The sequence below is a fragment of the Oncorhynchus kisutch genome, linkage group LG23, assembly GCF_002021735.2.
Source record: "Oncorhynchus kisutch isolate 150728-3 linkage group LG23, Okis_V2, whole genome shotgun sequence".
Taxonomy (NCBI): Eukaryota; Metazoa; Chordata; class Actinopteri; order Salmoniformes; family Salmonidae; genus Oncorhynchus; species Oncorhynchus kisutch.
The window spans coordinates 23,146,265-23,165,577 of NC_034196.2; the positions used below are offsets into that span (position 1 = coordinate 23,146,265).

Genomic DNA, 19,313 nt, shown 5'->3' on the forward strand with positions numbered 1-19,313 from the left:
TTGGTGCAGGCTTATTAGTAACTGGAATAAATCAAATCAAATGTATTTATATAGCCCTTCTTACATCAGCTGATGTCAAAGTGCTGTACAGAAACCCAGCCTAAAACCCCAAACAGCAAGCAATGCAGGTGTAGAAGCACAGTGGCTAGGAAAAACTCCATAGAAAGGCCAAAACCTTGGAAGAAACCTAGAGAGGAACCAGGCTATGAGGGGTGGCCAGTCCTCTTCTGGCTGTTCCGGGTGGAGATTATAACAGAACATGGTCAAGATATTCAAATGTTCATAAATTACCAGCATGGTCAAATAATAATAATGACAGTAGTTGTCGAGGGTGCAACCTAAGGAGTACATTATTATTATTTTTTTTCACCTTTATTTAACCAGGTAGGCTAGTTGAGAACAAGTTCTCATTTGCAACTGCGACCTAGCCAAGATAAAGCATAGCAGTGTGAACAGACAACACAGAGTTACACATGGAGTAAACAATTAACAAGTCAATAACACAGTAGAAAAAAAAGGGGCAGTCTATATACAATGTGTGCAAAAGGCATGAGGTAGGCGAATAATTACAATTTTGCAGATTAACACTGGAGTGATAAATGATCAGATGGTCATGTACAGGTAGAGATATTGGTGTGCAAAAGAGCAGAAAAGTACATAAATAAAAACAGTATGGGAATGAGGTAGGTGAAAATGGGTGGGCTATTTACCAATAGACTATGTACAGCTGCAGCGATTGGTTAGCTGCTCAGATAGCTGATGTTTGAAGTTGGTGAGGGAGATAAAAGTCTCCAACTTCAGCGATTTTTGCAGTTCGTTCCAGTCACAGGCAGCAGAGTACTGGAGCGAAAGGCGGCCAAATGAGGTGTTGGCTTTAGGGATGATCAGTGAGATACACCTGCTGGAGCGCGTGCTACGGATGGGTGTTGCCATCGTGACCAGTGAACTGAGATAAGGCGGAGCTTTACCTAGCATGGACTTGTAGATGACCTGGAGCCAGTGGGTCTGGCGACGAATATGTAGCGAGGGCCAGCCGACTAGAGCATACAAGTCGCAGTGGTGGGTGGTATAAGGTGCTTTAGTGACAAAACGGATGGCACTGATAAACTGCATCCAGTTTGCTGAGTAGAGTGTTGGAAGCCATTTTGTAGATGACATCGCCGAAGTCGAGGATCGGTAGGATAGTCAGTTTTACTAGGGTAAGCTTGGCGGCGTGAGTGAAGGAGGCTTTGTTGCGGAATAGAAAGCCGACTCTTGATTTGATTTTCGATTGGAGATGTTTGATATGAGTCTGGAAGGAGAGTTTGCAGTCTAGCCAGACACCTAGGTACTTATAGATGTCCACATATTCAAGGTCGGAACCATCCAGGGTGGTGATGCTAGTCGGGCATGCGGGTGCAGGCAGCGATCGGTTGAAAAGCATGCATTTGGTTTTACTAGCGTTTAAGAGCAGTTGGAGGCCACGGAAGGAGTGCTGTATGGCATTGAAGCTCGTTTGGAGGTTTGTTAACAGTGTCCAATGACGGGCCGAAAGTATATAGAATGGTGTCGTCTGCGTAGAGGTGGATCAGGGAATCGCCCGCAGCAAGAGCAGCATCATTGATATATACAGAGAAAAGAGTCGGCCCGAGAATTGAACCCTGTGGCACCCCCATAGAGACTGCCAGAGGACCGGACAGCATGCCCTCCGATTTGACACACTGAACTCTGTCTGCAAAGTAATTGGTGAACCAGGCAAGGCAGTCGTCCGAAAAACCGAGGCTACTGAGTCTGCCGATAAGAATATGGTGATTGACAGTCGAAAGCCTTGGCAAGGTCGACGAAGACGGCTGCACAGTACTGTCTTTTATCGATGGCGGTTATGATATCGTTTAGTACCTTGAGTGTGGCTGAGGTGCACCCGTGACCGGCTCGGAAACCAGATTGCACAGCGGAGAAGGTACGGTGGGATTCGAGATGGTCAGTGACCTGTTTGTTGACTTGGCTTTCGAAGACCTTAGATAGGCAGGGCAGGATGGATATAGGTCTATAACAGTTTGGGTCCAAGGTGTCGCCCCCTTTGAAGAGGGGGATGACTGCGGCAGCTTTCCAATCCTTGGGGATCTCAGACGATATGAAAGAGAGGTTGAACAGGCTGGTAATAGGGGTTGCGACAATGGCGGCGGATAGTTTCAGAAATAGAGGGTCCATATTGTCAAGCCCAGCTGATTTGTACGGGTCCAGGTTTTGCAGCTCTTTCAGAACATGTCATTTGGCTTTTCATAGCCGATCATTAAGAGTATCTCTACCGCTCCTGCTGACTCTAGAGAGTTGAAAACAGCAGGTCTGGGACAGGTGGCACGTCCGGTGAACAGGTCAGGGTTCCATAGCCGCAGGTAGAACAGTTGAAACTGAAGTAGCAGCACGGCCAGGTGGACTGGGGACAGCAAGGAGTCATCATGTCAGGTAGTCCTGAGGCATGGTCCTAAGGCTCAGGTCCCCCGAGACATAGAAAGAGAGAATTAGAGCGAGCATACTTAAATTCACACAGGACACTGGAGAAATACTCCAGATATAACAGACTGACCCTAGCCCCCCGACACAAACTACTGCAGAATAAATACTGGAGGCTGAGACAGGAGGGGTCAGGAGACACTGTGGCCCCCATCCGATGATACCCCCGGACAGGGCCAAACAGGCAGGTTATAACCCCACCCACTTTGCCAAAGCACAGCCCCCACACCACTAGAGAGATATCTTCAACCTCCAACTTACCATCCTGAGACAAGGCCGAGTATAGCCCACAAAGATCTCCGCCACGGCACAACCCAAAGGGGGGAGCGAACCCAGACAGGAAGATCACGTCAGTGACTCAACCCACTCAAGTGACGCACCCCTCCTAGGGACGGCATGGAAGAGCACCATTAAGCCAGTTACTCAGCCCCTGTAATAGGGTTAGAGGCAGAGAATCCCAGTGGAGAGAGGGAAACCGGCAAGGCAGAGACAGCAAGGGCGGTTCGTTGCTCCAGTGCCTTTCCGTTCACCTTCACACTCCTGGGCCAGACTACAGTCAATTATAGGACCTACCGAAGAGATGCGTCTTCAATAAAGACAAAGGTTGAGACCGAGTCTTTGTCTCTCACATGGGTAGGCAGACCATTCCATAAAAATGTGTCAAGTGCAGAATCTGGTTGCTCCCCATTACACACTACAGACCAACAAATAATCTTTACATAAACAACATAGGAATCACTACAAAACGTATGTATGACCTCTTATACACTATATTAGGCCCAGCCTTTGGAACTTTGGTTTTCCTAGATATGGCTAACTATATTATGATCACTACATCTGATGAATTTGGATACGGCTTTAAAGCAAATTTCTGCAGCATTAGTAAAGATTTGATCAATACATGTTGAGTTCATTCAAGTGCTGTTTGTAACTACCCTGGTAGGTTGACTGATAACCTGAACCAGGTTGCAGGCACGGGTTACAGTTTGAAGCTTTTTCTTTTTCTTGAGTGTGCAGCTTGATGAAAGCCAGTCAATATTGAAATCATCCAGAAAATATACACCTCTGTTTATCTCATACATTATCAAGCATTTCACACATGTTATCCAGATATTGACTGTTAGCACTTGGTGGTCTATAGCAGCTTCCCAAAACATTGGGCTTCAGGTGAGGCTGATGAACCTATAGCCATATTACTTCAACATTATTTAACACGATATCTTCTCTAAGCTTTACAGGAATGTGGTTCTGAATATAAACAGCAACACCTCCACCATTGGCATTACTGTATTTTCTGTAGATGTAACAACCATGTATTGCTACCACTATCATCAAAGGTATTATCTTAGTGAGTTTCAGAGATTGTCAGAATGTTACTAGCAAATGATTGATTTGATGAACCTTGTTTCTTAAGCTACATATGTTAATGTGGGCTATTTTTAGCACTTCTGGGATGCATGGTTGTTTTCATTGCTTTACTGGGAAGCTTAGCAGAAGTAGACATGCTCATGTTATTTATGTTAGTGGCGGGTGAGCTGCACACAATGGACTTCATGCTAGGGCACACCGACTCAGTTCTAACAGTATAACTGGCTCAAAGGAACATGATTAGTGCATACAAAAGCTCAAATCAGCAGAGGCATTCAGGGCAGTTCGATGGAAATATATTAGGTTACTTACATTGTGTCTACCATTGCCCCTGGGATAATGTACATTTGCTGAAGCATTATGACAACTCAGCGACACAATGGTAGGGATTAACTGAACTGGGTTTGGGTCATTGATATGTCATTGTCTCAACACAGCTGTATAATCCTGTGAAAGGATCCTGGAACCTAAAAGATTTGGGTAGATCCCATCCTCTTTTTAAAACAAGCTTTGTTTCCAGAAGGTATCAAAATTGCCTATAAATGTTACCTCAACAGAGCTGCAATAGTCAAGTAGCCTGTTATGGAGGGATAAAAGTCTGCTGAAACGTTCAATGCCACGATTTAGGGATGGCACAGGGCCAGATATTATGGGCCTTTGTTGGTGTCAAGCAGACACCCAATCAGTTCTTTAAAATCCATCTTCAACTGTTCTGAGTTGACCTTCATAATGTCATTGAATACCACAAGAACTATGATACTCACTTTCCTGATGCAGGTTTAAAATGTTTGGGAGCAGCTTATTGATGACCTGTACTCATGCTCTTGGATACATTTTTGCTCCAGGGACTGAGACATTTCTCACAATTGAACTGCCCAATGCAATGCAAGTGGATGGAGAAATCCGTCCATTCCTAACCCTCAAACTATTCGTGGAACCTTTTATGGGCCCACGAGAAGCAGGATGGCGTGCTCCCGCAGCTCCCGGTGATAGGTCCAGACCTCCCACAGCAGGCAGAGCCCCATCAGATCCAGAGAGAGGGAAAGGAGCAGGGAGAAGTCTCTTTCTCCCCTTTCTCTACCTCACCCCCCCTCTTTCTTTCACACTCTTTCCCTCTCATACGGTCCCTCTGTCTCTCTGATAGCCAGTGTTGGCTTTTACCAGAAAATATGCGTGGATCTGGGGTGTTTAAACACGCAGCCAAGCTTTCAGGAGCTGGCAAATCATCTGGCGACCCCAATCAACTGGCATTGAATGCAGCTAGCTTGTTTAGCCAACTCAAACACAAGGCTCAAACAGAGAGGGATGCTATGTTAGCAGGCTGGCTATGTCTATCCAACATTGGAACTCTTCCAAATCAAGGTGATTGATTGCCTTGTTCTCCCTGGCTGGCACAGTTTGTGTGTTTAGAGTTGTGTCCAGCCTCTCCTCCTCTCACATCCCACAGGGTCCCCTCATCAGAACGCCACCACACACACAAAATTGAAATGTTGCCTCTAAACTCTGAAACACCAGGAAAGCCACAGGGCCTGGTTATTGGGTCTGACCTTGCTATTGTACCAGAAGCAGTCACAGTTGGAGTGTGAATTATTTATTGATTATAGTGCCAGAACCTGATCTTCAGATGTAGTTGCGTTCACTTACATATACAGTGTTTCTATGCCATTTTGCAGACGTTTTTATCCAAAGCGACTTAGTCATGCTAGCTTACATTTTACGTATGGGTGGTCCCGAGAATCAAACCAACTACCCTGGCATTACATGTCCCATGCTCTACCAATCGAGCTACAAAGGACCACTTGTAAACATATTGAGTCTGTCAAAGCCCGTTAATCAAAGAGTATTAAGAGTGAATGGTAGAGCTTGAGTTGTCACTGGAATCGGGCTTCTGGGTACCCTGTGTTCTGTGTGCGCGCAAGGTCAAGCAGTGCACAGGTGGGATGTGTTGAAAGTACAGTTCTGGGTGCCGAAGTGGAGTGGCCTGATTACAGTACAACAACAGGCAAGGCAAGGTGACCTGGAGCAGTTTATTTGCACACAGGGAGTTGTGGATTCTGGCTATTTTCCCTCTCTCGTTCATCACCCTTCTCAATCACCCTCTGTCCATTTCTCTTTCCCTTGTCTGCCCTCTCGCTCATTTTTTGCTCCATATCTGTCCCTCTGACACCCTCTCTCGCTCATGATGGATTGTTTCCATCTCTCTCTTCTTCTTTTGTCCCTTTCTGAAACACACTCTATCCCTCTCCCTCCTCCTCTCTTTCCCTGTCCCATTCTCCTTACAATGGCATGCCTCTCTTCTTCTCTCCCGTGCGATGTGCTTTAGAGAGGGCAGCCTCCCTATCTCCTTGGAGCAGGCGTGAGAGACCAGACACACTCTCCTCGACCCATGGTCCTTGGGAATAAACCTACCCAAATGTCATGCTGTTCTTAACCCAAAGTGAAATCAAACCCCAGACATCCTCCTCATTATCTTCCCTGAGCCACCGCAGCGCACCGCACTACCAAATATTCATACCGAAAACTTTATCAAAGCCAATAACACAGATCTTTCTCCACCTTCGTCTCTCCTCCTGCTCTGTCTGGAGCAGCAGGGGAGGGAAGAACGTGCCTCCCACTCATTCCATGTGAGGGAAAGAAAGGAGGAGGAAGAAGTTGTCCTGTTTCACTGAATTGGGACAGAGTAGGTTCTAAATATGCTGGGAAGAGATGACATTGTGTCCTCGTCTCCTTTGATTCACTGTCTCCAGAGCCGAGTCTCAATAGATAAGGTGACATTCACACTGGTTCTCTCTCGTGCGCTCTCTCGCTCTCTCTCGTGCGCTCTCTCGCTCTGTCTCTCCTGCTCTGTCTCTGTCCCTCTCTCTCTCGTGCGCTCTCTCGCTCTGTCTCTGTCGCGCGCTCTCTTTCTCACACACACTTTTTTTCTTGTTCCACATATGAACACTTCCTTACCTAACGTCACCAGTATTGCACACACCTTACACATCATAAGTCCTTGCTTGGCTTTTCCATGGCAAATAAAGCTTGGGAAATAAATACATATGGTGTTTTTCTTCTCTCAATGGCAAAATTTTATTTAAATGGAGTTTGATGGCGCATGGCGCTACATTGATTGGCACCCAGTTGTGATGTTGGATCCAGCAGCGGGCAGAAGATCTAATTTAACCAGACAGACACATACTGAAGTAATTAGAGGCACTTTCGTGCTGACAGTGGAGAAGGGCCAATTATGTTTTGTTAGCCAGGCAGGCAGGGCAGGGTGCTAGCTATCAGGCTGCATTGTGTTGTGTAACCAGCCAGTATCTTTTAATTAGCAGCTGAGTAAGTCTGAGGGAAGAACCAACCAGGAGCAGCACACAGCGAGCAGTAGTTATGGACAGAGCCAGGACTAGGATCTCACTGCCCCAGGGCTTTGCCTTTCACTTCGGCCGGTCGAGAGCACACATACACACTCGCACACACACACACACACACACACACACACATACACAACCTTGATTGGAGATGCAGGCTGAATTAGATTGCGTCTCCCAGATGACCTTATGCCAGTGGCTGTAACGGAGGAGACAATTGTTAATGCCCTCGTCACGCTCTCTCTCTAGCGCTGTCGCTCCCTCACTTCCTCTCTCTAGCTCTATCGCTCCCTCACTTCCTCTCTCTAGCTCTATCGCTCCCTCACTTCCTCTCTTTAGCTCTATTGCTCCCTCACTTCCTCTCTCTCTCTCGATCACTTTCTCTCTCTAGCTCTCGCTCCCTCACTTCCTCTCTCTCTCTCGATCACTTTCTCTCTCTCTAGCTCTCGCTCCCTCACTTCCTCTCTCTCTCACTCCTCAGTACGCTCATTCTGAGAGGGAAGCCTTCAGATTTTCTTGCACTCGTTAAACTAGAAAAGGCCCAAGGTGCAGATCTGTCTGTCATTAATATGCCCTCTTTCCCTGCTCCTTTTCTCTCCTACGCTCATCCCTCTCACTCTCTCTCTTTCCTTCTCTCTATCCTAGCCACAGCTGCCAAAGTTCCCAGTGGCCCCCGTCGTCTCTGTCCCCCCTCCGTTGGCTTCCAGAGCACCTGTGTACCCTGCTGATCAAAGACCCCCTGACGCCAATGCCTTCAAAAGCAAAGAGCCCCCCTCTTCCTCCCTCCTGCTACCCACCTCCTCATCCTCCTCTACCTCCAGAAGACCGGAGAAGGAGCGGGACAGAGCGAAAGGAGACAGGGACAAGAAGAAGAAGAAACACAAGAAGAGGTCACCGGCGAGATCGCGGTCTCGCTCCAAGTCGCGGTCCAAAACCAAGCACGCCCTGCCCAGCGCCTACAAAACAGTCCGCGGGTTTAGGTGAGTGGTCCAACCCCTATCCACAAAATAAACTCTCTCTCTCATCACAACATGGCCTTTACAGTGGAATAGGTGTTGTCATTTGGCCTGAGGCTCAGACATTTGAACATAATTCATTAACAGTACCTGATGCCTCTACCGTGCCTACTGCCTAATGAAGGAAGTGGCTTTCTGGCTGGCAGTATTCTTTTGCAGCGGCTTCACTATAGTGTGTCGGCTTCCTCTCTCTCTGTTTCCCGATGCCTCCACACACTCCAAGTTTTTCATCTCAATTGTTTTCTCCCCCTCTCACTCTTTTTGGAAATCACGGCCAGTTTGTCATTATCAGCGGGTGGAGTTGCTGTAATTATGCCAGCCTCGTGTCATTCTGACAAGCCTTAATGTCATTTCTCTGAGATTGAATCGTTTCTGCCCGAGGTTTTAAATCACTTACAGTATGTGAATTAAAGGGCTTAGATTGAGAAGGGGGCCTCTGCTGAGCCTCGTGTCAGAGATTTCACTCCTCTAATGTGCAAGCACGCCAAATTTCATCCCTTAATCTTCTTCTTTTTCTCCTCGACCGAGAAAGTCAAATAAAATACAGAAATCTGGGAGAGTGAAATGGATCCCTGATCATGACCAGTCACAGAATCAGTCAGCGTTTTGATTTGTGTTGGGAGGCTGGAAGAGGTTATGAGCTTCGAACCTTTTACAGCGTAAAAAAAATATCAATCCCCAGCATCTTCCTTCCTAATCCTGAGAATGTCTTGGGAATGGAGCCTTCCTGCAGGTGGCTAGCTGGCTGCATATATGTTTTTGTGTATCCCAAGTAGCACCCTGGGAAAAAGTTGTGCACTGTTTAGGGAATAATTTCTCCCCCTCCTCTCCAGCTCTGTTAGTGGCACGCTGAGTGCTGTCAGATACTGAAAGGATTACACACACACGCATGTCTCTGACCCTGTCATAACTGTCCATCACACTCATACAGAGAGAGAGAGAGAGGATATTGGTGTCATGCTGCTCGACACCATTAGCCCTTAGCAGTCCAATGGACCTCGCTCTCTCTCTCTCCCCCCCTTCCTTCCTTGTGGTTAATAAGGACCCTGGCTGTGACACGGGGGGAGTTTCCCCCCTCGTTAACTCATCAGCTGCTCGTCATTAACTGGCCTACTGCTTTCCCACCATCTCCCTTTATCTCTCTCTTCCCCTCCTCCCACCTACCCCTCCCTCCTCCTCTCTGTCCATCATCTGCATCCTGTCTTAGTCTCAAGGTCAACTCTGTCCTGTCAGCCCTCTGACATTGTCTGTAGTCATTGACAGGTCTGTCCTGCCCCCATGCTTAGCCCCTGCACCCTTGCTCCACCTCTGGGGGTTTAATTGGGGCCCTTTGCCCCGGGGGAAGTCTAAGATCATTACCAGTGGAGTGTAGAGGCTCCCGTGGGCCCATGAAGGGCCAGGATGGGGTTAACAACATCCATACAGGACAGATAAGGTAGGAGATTCGGGGATGGATGGGAAAGAGCAGCCACTATGAGTCCTAAGGATGCATCCCAAATGACACCCTATTCCCTATAGGCCCTGATCAAAAGTAGTGCACTATAAAGGGAATAGTGCCGTTTGGGGTATAGTCTCGATGTGGACAGAACTCATCCAATTTGCTCTTTAAAGTGTCTCTTTGATGGAGGTTTGGAGTCATTGATCATATGCTCTGGTACTCTGCTCAGGCTAAGTGGATGTAGATTTTCCCCTGAATTTTAAATGACCCTCTACCCCTTCCTCTGACAACTTCCTTTTTGCTCACTTTTTGACCTCTTCAGCCACTATGGCAGAGGATGACCTCTCTATTTGTGTTTATCCTTGGGCCAAATTGGCTTTCGTCCAGCGGTCCACTGTGTCCCCGGCTGCAAAGTACTTTTTAAACGGCTCCATTAGATCACGTTTTCATCTGCGTGTGGCCAGTTTGTGTGTGTGTGTGTTAAATATGTTTCTCTGTGGCTCAGTCAGAGTGGATCCAGACGTACGCTAGTGTTCTTAAATAAACGCTCATTTGTAGCTGGTTGGATTGTTGCCTTTAAATCAGGGGAAATGTGATTGTTTTTGTTATTATTGTGCGAGTCATTTAGTGTGGTTGTTGCTCTTGGCAGTGGGATGTGAAATGGCTGAATCACCATGGTACTGGCGTACTGGCTGTCCTGTATTATAAAGAGGGAGAGAGAGGAGCCTGTGATTTAACCACTCTGTAGACACTCGGGTTGCGCCTCAAATTGCAACCTATTCTTTATATCTCAGTTCACTGGTCACGATGGCAACACCCACCCGTAGCACGCGCTCCAGCAGGTGTATCTCACTGATCATCCCTAAAGCCAACACCTCATTTGGCCGCCTTTCGTTCCAGTTCTCTGCTGCCTGTGACTGGAACAAATTGCAAAAATCGCTGAGGTTGGAGACTTTTATCTCCCTCACCAACTTAAAACATCTGCTATCTGAGCAGCTAACCGATCGCTGCAGCTGTACATAGTCTATCGGTAAATAGCCCACCCAATTTTACCTACCTCATCCCCATACTGTTTTTATTTATTTACTTTTCTGCTCTTTTGCACACCAATATCTCTACCTGTACATGACCATCTGATCATTTATCACTCCAGTGTTAATCTGCAAAATTGTAATTATTCGCCTACCTCCTCATGCCTTTTGCACACAATGTATATAGACTCTTAACTGGCGCAACAGAGGGTAACAAGTACAATTTAACTTAGTTTTTTAACCAAATCTGTATCTTGGATGTTATAGAAGTTACCAGACACTTTTTTGCGGGTGCGATTTGGTTTTGAGAAACGTACCCCACCAGCGATAGACTTCCTCATGCTCATTCTGCAGTTTCAGGGGCACAGATAAAATATGAACAAAGGCTCCAACAACACCCAGCCACTACTTCTCTGCGTGCACACAAAAAAAATATCACTTGAGTCCAACAAAATAGAATATTATAACGTTGTGGATGAAGTTCAGAATGACACAATGTCGTGTGTACAACGTCTAAGAGACCTGCATCGTTGCCGTTTCTAAAAGGACATATTTGGGTGTTTTTGGAACCTTTGTCAATGCTTTATCTGTGCCCCTGCAACTGCAGAACAAGCTTGTGGAAGTCTATCGATGGTGGGGTAAGTTTCTCAAAACCAAGTGAAATCACAGAAAATTGAGCGGACACATCCATAACATGCTATTTACTACCAAAATACAGATGTGGTTAACCCTTTAGACCGGAATAGAATTCAAGAATGCTGCTGTAGATTGTCTTGAAAATGATCAGTAATCTCATTTTGTCACACATTTAAAACAGACAGACACAACTCAAAAACATAGAACAAATTACAAGTTTTAGTTTTAAAGAACACAACCTCAATAGAAAAAAACACACATTTTGTCTTCCATTGTCTAAAGACACTATCAAAAAACAATTAACACTCAACACAACAACAAAAAACTAGAATACATTTGACTAAATTACTTACTCAGAATGTACCAAGTATAATATATTATACTTATAAATATGATTTACATTCAAATAAAAATGTTTTCCAAAACGTGAACAGAGGACTATATTCAGAAAGTATTTCAAAACTCACACAAAGTAGGCTATGTAAAAATGCAAACAGCTATTCAGAAACTATTTCTAAATGTAGATTGAGAGACAAAAAATGTAGAAATAATTCACTGAATGCAACAAGTATTAGATCGAGTCATATAGAGAAGGTACAAACACAACTGTTAGAGACCATTTTCCCATATTTCACACTGCCACTTTAGTGTTTGCATTTAGCCTACAATATCTCATGGTACTGCTGGAAGCACGGCACTTTTCTTGCCTGACAGACTAACTAGTAATAGCAAGCAGCTTGGGCCATTTCCATATGAATTATATCGGTAGAAACAAGACAAAACAACCAACAGCCTAACATGGCAACTATTTCCATGAGACACTGAGCAATCATTCAAGCTTCACCTCTGATGTGCTTGCCAAGTGATCATGACAGGACTTGCTATTCCCCAAGTTTCACAGCATCTAACATAGACAACACCAAACATATCTGCTCTTGACTTATTTCACTCACCTCGACATCACTTTTCAAAGTGCAAGGACGTGTCTGAATCCGTATCACCAACCACTATACTATAGATACTATAGATATACTATAGATACAGCCTCTGTCACAGTGAAAACGTTTTCTGCTTCGGCGCCTTCATTTTGACTAATGAAGTTTTTAAAAAATCTAATGATATTCTGTTTCCTGTTTCTGGTTGATGACAACAGCTACGTGAATACGACAGCAGGTTGTTTGCAAGTTCACTTTGCGATATAGAAACATATAGTATTGTTTGAAAAACAAGGCCGTTCGCGAGCGCTATATATATATATTTAACGCCAGTCGATGGCCGCTATGGGTTCTGAAGAGTAAAACAAGTGAAAAGTGGTAAACTCTACTTAATAAGTGGAGACTCAGAACTGTTTCAAAATATTTTTTCCTTTGCTCTCCATCTCAATATAGTAACTATGAGCACACCCATGAACAGTACTCTGATTGGTAATAATACTGAGAGGTGGGTAGAGCAGTTGAGGTCAGAGTACAGGGCATGGGGGCAGTTAGGTGGCCAGGGAATAGGCTTGGGCGTGGAAGGTCAGCCCCAGAGACCAGCTGCTGGTTAAAGCAGCAGATTGTCAAAAATTGGCAATTTCCCTGCGATTGAGTATTTCACACCCTCCATCTCTCCTCAGTGGTCTCAGTGCTTCACCACTAGAGAAAAGCTAGTTTGGCCTCAGGCACTGGGGAAAATACTGCATATTTCAGTTTTTTATGTTGCTTTGAGTTTTCCTCTCTGTCCTTCCATCTGTGTTCCCTCTTCTCACCTCTCCCTCTTTCTTTCTCTCTCACTCCCCCCCTTCTCTTCTCCCCCCTGTCTCTCTCTCCCTCCTTCCATCTCTGTGTTCATCTCTCATTCCCTGTGTCTGTCTGCAGGTCTCGTTCCAGGTCCCCTGGGAGGAAGAACAGGGGGGACAGCAGGGCTCGCTCGTCTGAGAGGAGGGGTGAGGAGAGGGAGCGCTACGGCCCTGCCGCCTGTCGCCTTGGCAACAACCTCGTTCTGCCCAGGAGGCACCCCAGATCCAGGTAGATAGGGCTGGGAACCCATAAAGGGGGAATAGTGGGACAATGCTGTGAGAGAACTACATTTCTCTATTCAATGTAGCAGTTTGAGCTCCAGCAGCTCAGTGACTGTCTGTTTTGTGTCTCAATCCATTACTTCCTGAAAGGGTTTGGGCAGTTTCACCATGTCTCTCTCTCTCTCTCTATCCCTCTCTCCCTGTGCTCCAGGTCCCCTCATGAGAAGAGGAAGAGTAAGAGTTCTAGGGGCCAGCTCCAGAACAAGGGCTCCTCCTGTTCCCCCTCCTCATCCCCCGGCAGAGCCAAGAAGTACCCAAGCGCCTCCCCTCCCACAAGCCCCACCTCCAGCCTCTCCAGGTAAAGCACCCCACCTCACCTGGCTGTTTATTAGGGCTGTCCCCAACTTTAAAAAATCTTGATCGACCATGGGTCGTCTGTTCTTTCGACCAATCGATTGGTCTCCATTTTGAAACGTGTATTTTTCCATATATTGACACATTCCAATTCATCTTAAAGGTGTTCAATGGGGTTGAGGTCAGGGCTCTGTGTGCAGGCCAGTCAAGTTCTTCCACACCGATCTCGACAAACCATTTCTGTATGGACCTCGCTTTGTGCACAGGGGCATTGTCATGCTGAAACAGGAAAGAGCCTTCCCCAAACTGTTGCCACGAAGTTGGAAGCACAGAATCATCTAGAATTTCATTGTATGCTGTAGCATCGAGATTTCCCTTCACTGAACGAAGGGGCCTAGCCTAAACCATGAAAAACAGCCCCAGACCATTATTCCTCCTCCACCAAACTTTACAGTTGACACTATGCATTGGGGCAGGTAGCGTTCTCCTGGCATCTGCCAAACCCAGATTCGTCCGTCGGACTGCCAGATGGTGACGCGTGATTCATCACTCCAGAGAACACATTGTCCACATACTTTTGTATATTGTGTATATTCACTGAGCTTGTCTGATGCTTTAAGCACACTGTTTGATTAAATAATTAAGACACACAAATGACTAGTGGGAGTCCAACCAGCTATTGATTTGATTATGCAAGTTCTGGGATCAGACTTGCTGTGCTGTGTTTTAAAAAAAATAAAAGACAGCAAGTGACTGACTAGCACCCATCCTCCCTGCTACGGCACCACCACAGAACATCAAAGTGTCTATCGCGCTGTGTTCCTGAATCTGCAACATAATTATAGCCATTTCTGACTGAAAATTTCTGTTACTGAAATCCCTCATTTGTTTAGGGGAAACATTCCCTCAACCCTTGCTCTCTTTACGTGACACATGTATGCATCACATGCACGTGACCTATTCGCACGGGACTAGTATTACTAGACAGCGTTGGTTATGTAATTATTACTCCAAAATATATATTAGCAATCTGAAGTATGTTGTAAATTCCTCCCAGCCTTCAGATGTGAGATAAACAGTCCAGTTACACTTGATGTGTTTTAAGTGGCAGGGTAGCCTAGTGGTTAGAGCGTTGGGCTAGTAAACGGAAGGTTGCGAGTTCAAACCCCCGAGCTGACAAGGTACAAATCTGTCGTTCTGCCCCTGAACAGGCAGTTAACCCACTGTTCCCAGGCCGTCATTGAAAATAAGAATTTGTTCTTAACTGACTTGCCTAGTTAAATAAAGGTATTTTAAAAATTTAAAAATTTAAAATTGTAAAAAGTCTGGATGAAAAGGTAAACTCATCTCATGTTCCTCATCATTTCCAAACATTTAGGTCAGTTGTATGCAGCTTTGTGGTCTATTAACTGCAAGGGTTGCATTAAATGGGCTCAATATTCTTTGCTGAAACATTTGGCAATATTCAATTAATATGCAAATAAACAGTCAAAAGTTTGGACACACCGACTCATTCAAGGGTTTTCCTTTATTTGTACTATTTTCTACATTGTAGAATAGTAGTGAAGACATCAAAACTGTGAAATAACACAAATGGAATCATGTACCAAAAAAGTGTTAAACAAATCAAAATATATTTTATATTTCAGATTTTTCAAAGTAGTTACACTTTGCCTTGATGACAGCTTTGCACACTCTTGGCATTCTCTCAACCAGCTTCATGACGAATGCTTTTCCAACAGTCTTGAAGGAGTTCCCACATATGCTGAGCACTTGTTGGCTGATTTTCCTTCATTCTGTGGTCCATACTCATCCCAAACCATTTTAATTGGGTTGAGGTCAGGTGATTGAGGAGACCAGGTCAACTGATGCAGCAGCATCATTCTCCCTCTTGGTCAAATAGTCCTTACACAGCCTGAAGGTGTGTTTTGGGTCATTGTCCTGTTGAAAAACAAATGATAGTCCCATAGTCCCGCAAACCAGATGGGATGGCATATCGCTGCAGAATTCTGTGGTAGCCATGCTGGTTAAATGTGCCTTGAATTCTAAATAAATCACAGACCGTGTCAACAGCAAAGCACCATCACACCACCTCATCCGTGCCTCATGGTGGGAACCACACATGCGGAGATAATCTGTGTACCTACTCTGCTTCTCACAAAGACAGCAGTTGGATCCAAAAATTTCAAATTTGGACTCATCAGACCAAAGGACAGATTTCCACCAGTCTAATGCCCATTGCTGATGTTTCTTGACCCAAGCAAGTCTCTTCTTATTATTGGTGTCGTTTAGTAGTGGTTTATTCGCAGAAATTCGACCATGAAGGCCTGATTCACGCAGTCTTCTCTGAACAGTTGCTGTTGAGATGTGTATTTTACTTGAACTCTGAAGCATTTATTTGGTCTGAAATCTGAGGTGCAGTTAACTATAATGAACTTGTCCTCTGCAGCAGAGGTAACTCAGGGTCTTCTTTTCCTGTGGCGTTTCTCATAAGAGCCAGTTTCATCATAGCGCATGATGGTTTTTGCGACTGCACTTGAAGAAACTTTGAAAGTTCTTGACATTTTCTGGATTGACTGGCCTTCATGTCTTAAGGTAATGATGGACTGTCGTTTCTCTTTGCACATTTGAGCTGTTCTTGCCATATTATGTACTTAGTCTTTTACCAAATAGGGCTATCTTCTGTATACCACCCCTACCTTTTCACAACCACAACTGATTGGCTCAAATGCATTAAGAAGGAAAGAAATTTCACAGATTGACTTTTCACAAGGCACACCTGTTAATTGAAATGCATTCCAGATGACTACCTCATGAAGCTGGTTGAGAGAACGCCAAGAGTGCTTTTTTTAAAGTAATTTTTTTACTTTTTTGCTTACTACATGATTCCATATGTGTTATTTCAGAATGTTGATCACTTCACTATTGTTCTACAATGTAAAACATAATGAAAAACCCTGGAATGAGTTGGTGTCCAAACTTTTGGCTGGTACAATATATATTTACTACTGCTCGACAAAAAAAATCTTGGTCGACCAACAGCCGATCAACCAAACAATCAACCAGTTGAATAAATGGGGTCAGCCCTATGTCCATTATCTTGTCTACATACTTTTTATCTGATTTTATTCATTTACATTTACACTGAAAACGTTTTACACAAATGCAAGTGAAATGCTCTCACTGCGGAGCCCTGACCACCTGCCAACATGGCTGGTGAAATAGACATCTTATTCACCATTGCCAAACTCTACCCACAGGTGACAGGTGTTAACATGAGGCCCTGTCTCCATCCCTCCCAGCCACTGAACTCCCTCTCACGTTATTGCTCTCTTTTCTCTCTATCTCCCTCTCTCTTTTAACCCTTCTAACTCTTTTTTATCTCCCCCTCTCTCTCCCCCCACCCCCTCTCTCCCTCCGTCTGTCTCTCCCCCCCTCCCTCCCTCCCCGTCTGTCTCCTCGTCTGTCTGTCTGTCTGTCTGTCTACCTGTGTCTCTCTCTCTCGCTCTCTCCCTCTCTCTTTAGGGACGGCTCACAGGAGAAAGATAACCAAGTTCCCTCAGCCAATGTCTCCTCCATGCAGTCCAAAATCACTCAGGTACCTCTTCTTCACTGTCTCACTGTACAGTGCCTTCGGAAAGTATTCAGACCCCTTGACTTTTTCCACATTTTGTTATGTTACAGCCTTAATCTAAAAATGTATTACTTTGTTTTATCCTCAGCAATCTACACACAATACCCCATAATGACAAAGCTAAAACAAGTTTGTAGAAACATTAGCAAATGTATTAAAAATAAAACAAAGAAATTGAAGTATTGATTGGACATGATTTGGAAAGGCACACACCTGTCTATATAAGGTCCCACAGTTGACAGTGCATGTCAGAGCAAATCCCAAGCCATGAGGTCGAAGGAATTGTCTGTAGAGCTCCGAGACAGGATTGTGTCGAGGCACAGATCTGGGGAAGGGTATCAAAAAATGTCTGCAGCATTGAAGGTCCCCAAGATCACAATGGCCTCCATCATTCTTAAATGGAAGAAGTTTGGAACCTCCAAGACTCTTTCTAGAGCTGGCTGCCCGGCCAAACTGAGCAATCGCGGGAGAAGGGCCTTGGGGCAGGGAGATGCCCAAGAACCCGATGGTTACTCTGACAGAGCTCCAGAGTTCCTCTGTGGAGATGGGAGAACCTTCCAGAAGGAAAACCATCTCGGCAGCACTCCACCAATCAGGCCTTTATGCCTGACGGAAGCCACTCCTCGGTAAAAGGCCCATGACAGCCAGCTTGGAGTTTTCCAAAAGGCACCTAAAGACTCCCAGACCATCAGAAAGATTCTCTGGTCTGATGAAACCAGGATTGAACTCTTTGGCCTGAATGCCAAGCGTCACATCTGGAGGAAACCTGGCACCATCCCTACAGTGAAGCATGGTGGTGCCAGCATCATGCTCTGGGGATGTTTGTCAGTGGCAGGGACTAGGTGACTAGTCAGGATTGAGGCAAAGATGAACGGAGCAAAGTACAGAGAGATCCTTGATGAAGGTTCACCTTCCAACAGGACAACGACCCTAAGCACACAGCCAAGGCAAGTCTCAATGTCATTGAGTGGCCCACCTAGATCCCAGACTTGAACCTGATCGAACATCTCTGAAGAGACCTAGAAATAGCTGTGTGGCAATGCTCTCCATCCAATCTGACAGAGCTTGAGATGATCTTCAGAGAAGAATGGGAGAAACTCCCCAAATACAGGTGTGCCAAGCTTGTAATGTCATACCCAAGAAGACTCAATGCTGTCAAAGGTGCTTCAGCAAAGTACTGAGTAAAGGGTCTGAATACTTATGTTAATGTGATATTTCAAGGGGGGGTTTCTTTGTCATTATGGGGAATTGTGTGTAGATTGATGAGGGGAAAAACTATTTAATCAGTTTTAGAATAAGGCTGTAACATAACAAAATGTGGAAAAAGTCAAGGGATCTGAATACATTCCGAATGCACTGTATGTATATTAACATGGGCCCATATTCACAAAGCATGACAGAGTATGAGTTCTGATCTAGGATGAGGACTCACCTGTCCATATAATCATATATGCTACCTGTCCCAGACCTGCTGTTTTCAACTCTCGAGACAGCAGGAGCGGTAGAGATACTCTTAATGATCAGCTATGAAAAGCCAACTGACATTTACTCCTGAGGTGCTGACCTTTGCACCCTCGACAACTACTGTGATTATTATTATTTGACCATGCTGGTCATTTATGAACATTTGAACATCTTGACCATGTTCTGTTATAATCTCCACCCGGTACAGCCAGAAGAGGACTGGCCACCCCTCATAGCCTGGTTCCTCTCTAGGTTTCTTCCTAGGTTTTGTCCTTTCTAGGGAGATTTTCCTAGCCACCGTGCTTATACACCTGCATTGCTTGCTGTTTGGGGTTTTAGGCTGAGTTTCTATCCAACACTTTGAGATATCAGCTGATGTAAGAAGGGCTATATAAATAAATTTGATTTGATATTCATTAGGATTTTAAAGGTAGAACTGATCCTAGATCAGCATTCCTATTCTGAGACGCTTTGTGAATACAAGCCCAGATGTCCTAGCATGTATTCCATAAAGCACATTACAGTAG

At 45.1% G+C, this 19,313-nt stretch overlaps 1 protein-coding gene across 7 annotated transcripts in view; it reads left to right on the plus strand.

The window, feature by feature from the left end:
- Positions 1 to 19,313, plus strand: part of LOC109868109 (splicing factor, suppressor of white-apricot homolog) — a 155,356-nt gene that overhangs the window by 91,387 nt on the left and 44,656 nt on the right. For all 7 annotated transcript variants that reach the window (XR_004204958.1, XR_004204959.1, XM_020457548.2 and 4 more), the window contains exons 14-17: positions 7,860 to 8,194; positions 13,192 to 13,341; positions 13,546 to 13,692; positions 17,214 to 17,286. Coding sequence is in view for 5 of the 7 variants with exons in the window: in XM_020457548.2 (XP_020313137.1) it covers positions 7,860 to 8,194; positions 13,192 to 13,341; positions 13,546 to 13,692; positions 17,214 to 17,286 (705 nt within the window). In the remaining 2 variants the exon portion in view is untranslated. The remainder of the gene's footprint in view (positions 1 to 7,859; positions 8,195 to 13,191; positions 13,342 to 13,545; positions 13,693 to 17,213; positions 17,287 to 19,313) is intronic.